This window comes from Chelonia mydas, chromosome 6, assembly GCF_015237465.2.
Source record: "Chelonia mydas isolate rCheMyd1 chromosome 6, rCheMyd1.pri.v2, whole genome shotgun sequence".
Lineage (NCBI taxonomy): Eukaryota > Metazoa > Chordata > Testudines > Cheloniidae > Chelonia > Chelonia mydas.
The window spans coordinates 247,188-254,878 of NC_051246.2; the positions used below are offsets into that span (position 1 = coordinate 247,188).

The window sequence follows — 7,691 nt, forward strand, 5'->3', positions numbered from 1 at the left end:
TTTCCATCGGCTCTGAACAGGCTGCCCCGGGGGCAGATCCCCTCGCAGAGCGATTGTCGCAGGCTTGCTGCAGACTCAGGCAGTGTCGCAGACCAGGTATTTTTCTGGCTGCGTGTTAAGGTTTCCTACAGCCCTAGGAGCTTGCGGCATTTGTGCTGATGACAGCTCAGACCCTGCAGCCCAGAGGCCAGGCGTGGTTGCGATAGCAAATCTCCCAGCCACAGACCCTACAGGGCCCTTGAATACTCACTGCAATGTTATTTCAGGGCACGGTGTTGCTGTCCGCGAACTGCACACAGCAGCCCAGACCAAGAGCCTCGTCCGCACGCCACCACCCGCCTTGCAGCCAAGCAGAAGTAGCCGCTAATTCAGGCCCCTGGCCGGGGAGGAACTGAAATAGCCGGTCAGAGGCAGCTCTGGGCTGCTCCCAGCTCTGTGGCTGCTTTCAGCTCCCAGCAGAGACAGGCCCAGCCAGACGCTCACCCTGCACCGCCTGTTACACCTCCGAGGTATGATGTGAAACTGACACGGCCTCCCTGGGCTCCCCCCCGCCCCCCCAGGCGATGAACGGCTCAGTGCAGCCATGGCCCTGCGGATCGTACTGCTCCTGTGGGTGGGGAGCGCCGGTGAGTACGGAGCCCCCGGCTGCCCCACGCCCTGGGGTCTGGCCGCTCAGACACGTCTCTGGCCCCAGCACCGGGCCAACCCACACGGCAGGCGGGACCTGAGTCTACAAGCTGGGACCCACCTGGCTTCCTGGGCGACCGCAGGGCAGGGGGATGAAATGACGCCCCCCCCATCCGCACCTGCTTGCCATGTGGGGCCGGGGCTGAACCAGTGACTGTCTGGGGATAGCCCTGACCCGTGGGGGGGTCGCTGAGACCCAGGAGGGGGCTGGGGTTTGATGGGAGGGGCTGACTCTGGCAGCAGAGACTGCCCAGGGGAACTGCAGGCGCTGCCCGAACCCAGAGAGCCGCACGGGTCTGGGCTGGAGGGAACACGAGAAGCAGCCATTCGGGGGGGGGAGGGGGCATGGAGCAGAGGGGTAGTGAGTGGGGGCAGGGCCAGGAACAGGGGGATGGGGGTGAGTAGAGGAGGCAGTGAGTGGGGGGCCAGGGAACAGGGGGCAGGGGAGGCAGGGAGGAGGTAGCGAAAGGGGGCAGTAAGTGGGGGTCGGGGAACAGGGGATTGTGGGGGGCGGGGGGGCAGTGAGGGGGTAGAGAGAAATGAATAGGGGGCAGAGAATAGGGGATTGTGGGGGCAGGGGAGGCAGTGTGTGGGGAGCAGGGAGGCAGTGGGGGGCCTGGGGCAGTGTGTGGGGAAAAGGGGGGCAGTGGGGGGAAGGGAGGCAGTCAGGGGGCCCGCAGTCGAGGGTCTCTCAGCCCAAGCTGTGCTCTGATCTGCCCTTCTTTGGGGGCTTTTCAGGCTCCCCAATGACAACCAGTTCCCGCGCCCCGAATGCAGCATCTCCGAGCGTCAAGGCTCCCACAGAGACCAACAGGAGCCCGGATCTGCCCCCTGGGGGCATCAGGGCAGGTAGGGGCAGTGTGTGATGTTTCTGTGTAGTACGAGCCCCTCCCCTCCAGCCCCTCTCCTCCTGCCCCTACACTAGGGCAGCCCAGGGCTGGGCAGCCACAGACCAGCCCATGGTCTCGCTCCAGAGCCGCAGGCTGGTGCCTGGATCCGCATTGAGTTTTAGCTGGGGTGTAACTGGGGGGTCCCAATTTGACAGGGCTCAGTGTGGGGCTGTTGTAGCCTCTCCCCCCCCCGGCACCGCCTCCCGACACCCCGTGGCTGTTTCCCCCTCCTGCCCACAGGCCTAGAGGGGAACTGACATAACCCGCTCTGGGGCATGAACCAACCAGCTATGGGGGGGGCCATCGGGCTGCAGGGACATGGGCTCTTCCCCTCTAGGGGGCACCAGCTCTGATCCAGCCCCATGGTGGGGACTGGTGGGCCGGGGGTGGGGTTGGGGGGGAAATGGGATATGAGAACTCTCCCCATCCCCTCTAGGTAAGGTTGCCAGGCGTCCGGTTTTCCACTCGGCAGCACAGAGGGCTGGCAGGCTCCCTACCTGGCTCCGTGCGGTTCCTGGAAGCAGCCAGCATGGTCCTCCAGCTCCCAGGTGCAGGCCGCAGGGGCTCCCATGGGGGCCCGCACACTGCCCCGCCCCAAGCACCGGCTCCGCAGCTCCCATTGGTCAGGAACTGCAGCCAATGGGAGCTGCAGGGGTGGCACCTGTGGGCTGGGGCAGCACATGGAGCCTCCTGGCTGCATCTCTGCCTAGGAGCCGGTGGGGTGTGACAATGCTTGCCAGGAACTGCCTCAGGTCAGCGCTGCCTGAAGCCCAAACCCCAAACCCCTGCCCCAGCCCAGAGCTCCCTCCAACACCCCAACCCCCTGCCCCAGCCCAGAGACGCCTCCCACACCCCATCCCCCTGCCCCAGCCCTGAGGCCCCTCCCACACCCCATCCCCCTGGGACCCATCCCCTAGCCTGGAGCCCCCTCCCACATCCCAACCCTGCTGCCCCAGCCCAGTGAAAGTGAATGAGGGTGGGGGAGAGCGAGCGACGGAGGAAAGGGGGATGAAGTGAGCGGGGGTGGGGGCCTCAGAGAAGGGGCGGGGCAGGGGCATTCAGTTTTCTGTGATTAGAAAAATGGCAATCCTACCCCTGGGGGGTACCAGCTCTGATCCAACCCCAGGGCATGGACTGGCTGGCTCAGGAGGGGGAGGGGGTGGGGGTGGGAATAGCACATGGGGCCTTTCCATTCTTGGGGAAGCCAGCTCCCACCCGGCTCCAGGGCAGGGGGCTGGAGGGCTGTGGGGGGAATGGGAAACGGGCCCTTCTCCCCCAGGACCCTGGATCTGTGTCATGCTTCCCCCCCAGCCGGCGCTTTGCCCGTCTCCACCGACCCCTCCCCGGTGACGGCGCTCCTGGGCTCCGACGTGCTCCTGACGTGCAGCTTCCCCCCAGCCCCGTGCGGGGCGGGCGAGGGGGACGGGCAGCTGTGGGTGACCTGGTACTTCCAGGGCCAGGCGCTGATGGAGCTGGACGGCATCGCGGTCACCACGAGGAAGGGGGCAGAGCTCTTTGCCTCGGAGCTGCCCAGGGGCAACGCTTCGCTCCTCCTGCCCCGCGTCACGCTGGCCGAGCAGGGGCCCTACCGCTGCTCCGTGCACTACGGGGGGCAGCGCGGAGAGGGCAGCGTCCGCTTACGGGTGGCAGGTAGAGTCACGCCCTGGCCTCGCCCCGTGCTCCCGGCCAGGCAGGGCTGCGGCACTGGGCCCCTGACGAGCTCGGCCTCGGCCCCGGCCCCGGGATGGCTTCAGAGCCGCATTCTCCCGGGGGGGGGCGAGTGAGGCACTCGGGGGGCGGATGAGCCGGGGGGCTTTTGCAGAGGGGACGGGGCGGGTTTGGGGCTGCCAGCGCTGGCTGGTGGGAAAGCCTGTGACGGAGCCGACACCCCAGGCTGCCCTGGACGGGGAGCAGGGACGGGCACCGCGGGGGGCACTGGGCACCTGGAGAGCCGTTCCCAGCTGGGACCTTCCACCCCAGCCGCTTCCCCTGCGACCCCCTCTCCCTGCAGAGCTTCCCCTGCCCGGCTCTCTGGACTCCCCGTCTCTGTCTCCCCCAGCGCTGCCGCGGGTCGAGGTACCCAGCCCCATGGTGCGGAGGGAGGAGGACAGCGCCCTGGTGTGCTGCGTGCGGGGGTTTTACCCCCAGGACGTCGCAGTGTCCTGGCTCCGGGACGGGCGGGAGCTAAACGCCTCCTTCGTCTCTGCCGTGCGCCGGGGGCACCAGGACGAGACCTTCAGCCTGGTGAGCGTCTACAGCTTCACCCCCACGGAGCAGGATCTGGGGGCGCTCTTCTCCTGCCGGGCACGGCACCCCGTGCTGAACCAGTCCCGCCAGGCCGACTTCCGGATCACCTTCTGGGGTGAGGCCTCAGCCCGTCTGCGCCGTCCAGGGCGGGAGGATCCCCACGATCTGTCCCCCAGCCCTGGGGCTCCCGGACTTTCCTTTGGGCTCACAAACCCCCTAGCTCTGGGGCTCCTGGCCCTTACCACGGAAAGGGGATCCCCCTGGCTCATGAGATCCCCCCCCCAGCACCGGGGTTAATTCTATGCTCCAACCAGAACCCCCTTGTATCATTTCACCCCGTTATTCCTGGTTCTCCCCTGCACTATCTTTCCCTCCCCGCCCCCATCAGGAGCGCCCCACATCAGAACCACCCTTCCCCCTCCCCATGCCCATGTGCAGAGTTAGAGTCACTGACCCCTGTGATTTCCCCCTGCCGGATCCTGTCGGGGTCTCTGTGCTCCCCTGTAAATAATCGACTCCCGGCTGGGGCGTCCCAGCGTGGCTGGATGTGGCGTATCGGGCTCGCCTCGGCCAGTGCCCCCTGCCAGCCATCACTCTGGCTCTGCCGCGGTCTCTCTTCTCCTGACCCCGCTCTCCGGCCAATTCACGTTTTACTGCCGCCCCTGCCAGGGTAACCAAAGGCCAATGAGTAACACCCCAATGTCCTGACAACAGGGCTCGGGCTGACTCGGGGGCCCTGGACCTCACACCCTGCTCTGCAGGCGCTCACTCCCCTTCATCCCCTGCTCAGGGCCCCATGCACCCTACAGGGGCTGGCCAGGGAACCCAGGCCTGCTCAGGACCCCACATCACCCTATAGGGGCTGGCCAGGGAACCCAGGCCTGCTCAGGGCCCCATGCACCCTACAGGCGCTGGCAGGGGAACCCAGGCCTGCTCAGGGCCCCACAGTGCCCAGTAACCCCCCAAAACACAAACCAACCTCTGCCCTCCTGGGGCTGGACCTTCCCCCACAGCCTGTTCCTCCATTGGACCCTCCCTCCCTGGAGGGCCAGATCCTGCCTTTACCTCCCCACTGGGGCTTATTCCCCCGGCGGCTGCTCCGTGGGCCTCCTGGCCTCTTATCGACTTCGCTCCTCGGGAGAGGAGCCCAGAGCCGCCCCCAAACTCTCGAATCCCAGACAAGGGCAGGGTGCCTCCCGCAGCCCCTTCTGCTCCACACTTCCTGCCTCCATAGGACCCGGCCCCTCTCCCCTCGAACTCAGCTTCAGCTGGGCCAGCCCTCCGCCAGGTGCAGCCAGGTGGGTAATGGGCCTCTCCGGCCACACTAACCCTTTCGGGGCTAGGATGGGGCATGTACCCCATCACGACCCCCTCCGGCCCCCGTTCTGGTGCCGGGGGTAACACCCACTGGGCTCCCGTTAGCAGGCACGTCCCCGGGGAATCTCCCGTAGTGTCCACGGGCTAGGCGGGGGAACCCCCAGGCATTTCGGTTGTGAGTTCAATCCTTGAGGGGGCCATTTAGGAATCTGGGGCAAAAATTGGGGATTGGTCCTGCTTTGAGCAGGGGGTTGGACTAGATGAGCTCCCGAGGTCCCTTCCAGCCCTGATATTCTCTGATTCTATGATTTCCCCAGGGGCTGGGCTCAGCTCCCTGGCTAGGCAGCAGGTCACAGGGACCATGGCAGGAGCAGGGAGGGGCAGAGGTGAGGGCGTCTCTCTCTCACCTGCTCCCTTTGCCAGGGCCGGAGGAGCAGCGCGGCCTCCTGGAGCCGGGGCTGAGGATCCTGCTGTGGACGCTGCGAGGGGCTCTCCTGCTGGCCATGGCGCTGGGGGGCTGGAGCTGTTACTGCTCTGGGAGGAGGCGTGGGCAGGTAAGGGCTAAGGGCAGAGGCCCCGACCAGCGAGCACAGCATCGGCACTGGCACGGCCCTGCTGCCCTCAGTCCGGTGACAGGAGCTCACGGCAGGAAGCCAGGTGCTTGGGGAGGGAGACGCCTCCCCGCGGCTGCATCTCCCCTGTGGGGTAACTGGTCCGAGGGACCTGCCAGAGCTCTGCCCACCCAGCGCTGCCGGTGACCGTGTCCCCCTCTGCCCCGGGCTCTAAGTCTCTCCTTGTTGCCGGCACAGGTGCGGGAGTGGATCTGGACCCCCCGACGCTGGAGATCAGCGTGGGGCGCAGCCAGAGGACGCGGCAGAGGGACTGGCGGGGCCGTCCCTGCTGCGCGGCTAGAGAAGGGGATCCCAGTGAGCACGGCCCATGGAGCTGCCTGTGCATCGCGCCTCGCTCTCACCGGGGGCCCCCGGCCGAACTGCTGATGGGTCCATCCCTGCGTCTGTCAGTCCTGCCTCCCCAGCGAGGTCTCAGCAGCATCCCCGCTCCCCAAGATCTGGGTGTCAATAAAAGCTGCCCATCCCCCTTCCTGTGCGGCAGACACAAGACGCCCCTGTATCTCCCTCTGGCGCTTTCATGCAAACCCTCAGATTCAGCCCCACAGGGCCTTGCTCCGGCCCCTCACTCCTGAGTGTGGCTGGAATGTGGTTCCCCCCTCACTCTGGCCCCACACAAATGGCTGGCCAGTGCCCAGACCAGAGCAATAAACTGTCTCTCTGGACTCCGTGGAGGTGTCTTACTGGGTCGTGCTGTGGTAGTTAAATTCCCAGCAGGTTGGGAGGGGTCCTTACCCTGCACCCCATGAAGAGGGTCAGCGATCCCGACACCTCGAATGGGGGGGTGCTGGGTTACAAGGCAGGAAATGCTGCCTGTGGGAGGAGTCCCTTTAATACGCAGAAGGAAGGTTCCATGGCCATATGGGGTGATGGAACGTTGGGGACCTGAGGGTTCCATGGCCCTTGGAGTGATGGAACGTTGGGGACCTGAGGGTTCCATGGCCCTTGGGGTGATGGAACGCTGGGGACCTGAGGGTTCCATGGCCATATGGGGTGATGGAACGCTGGGGACCTGAGGGTTCCATGGCCCTTGGGGTGATGGTACATTGGGGGTGGGAAGGTTCCATGGCTGCTGGAAGTGACAGCTGTCAGACAGACGCAATGGGGGCAGCGGGGCAGCTGGAGAGAGGGGGGCACCTCCTGTTGGTATGTGGGGTCACAAACCTGTGAACAGGGCCAATGCCCAGGAGAACCCAAGGGGTCTGCTACCATGGGAGTACCCGAGTGCCCAGCCACAGGGAAGTGTGACTGGGGCAGCACCAGGACATGCCAGCGAGGGACAGGACCATGGCACAGCTAACTAGCCAAACTTCCTCCTTGGCGTCCCGTCCCCCGTGCATATCTACTGGTGTCATGCACTCCGAGGCCCTGTGGTCTCTCTCAGCTCTGTCCGGTCCCAGGGAGGACCCCCCTTCAGTGTGACAACCCTTCTCGGGGGTCCACTCTCTCTCCAGGGTTAAGCCCTGGGCTTCAGCGCCTCCTGGAACCACACCTCTCTGAGCCTCCAGCACGCCCGTCTCTGCCGTGGGCCCCCTCAGGGAGTCCCCTCGCTCTGGCCCCCCAGGGCCTCCACCCCCAGAGGGAGCAATGCCCCCCGATCTCCAGCCTGCAGTGACTCTCAGCCAGGGGAACACAGGCAGGTTATTAGTCATCGGGAACACAGCGTAGAACAGAGCTTGTTAGCACAGACATTAGGAATCTTCAGCAAGGTCCATGGCCCTTGGGGTGATCATAGAATCACAGGACTGGAAGGGACCCCGAGAGGCCGGCAAGTCCAGCTACCTGCACTGCGGCAGGACCAGGTAAACCTAGACCAGCCCGGACAGGTGTTTGTCCAACCTGTTCTTAGTAGCCTCCAACGATGGGGACTCCACCACCACCCATGGACAGCCTTAGAGTTAGAAAGCGTTTCCTAATATCT

General features: G+C 65.5%; 1 protein-coding gene across 1 annotated transcript; it reads left to right on the forward strand.

Annotated features, from left to right (window-relative positions):
- Positions 1–583: 583 nt before the first annotated feature.
- Positions 584–6,442, forward strand: LOC122466134. The gene is made up of 7 exons (XM_043548220.1): positions 584–626; positions 1,426–1,536; positions 2,889–3,227; positions 3,637–3,939; positions 4,684–5,122; positions 5,565–5,695; positions 5,951–6,442. Exons 1-7 carry the CDS (start codon positions 584–586, stop codon positions 6,343–6,345), a joined length of 1,761 nt encoding a protein of 586 aa, XP_043404155.1. The 3' UTR covers positions 6,346–6,442.
- The last annotated feature ends 1,249 nt before the right edge of the window (positions 6,443–7,691 follow it).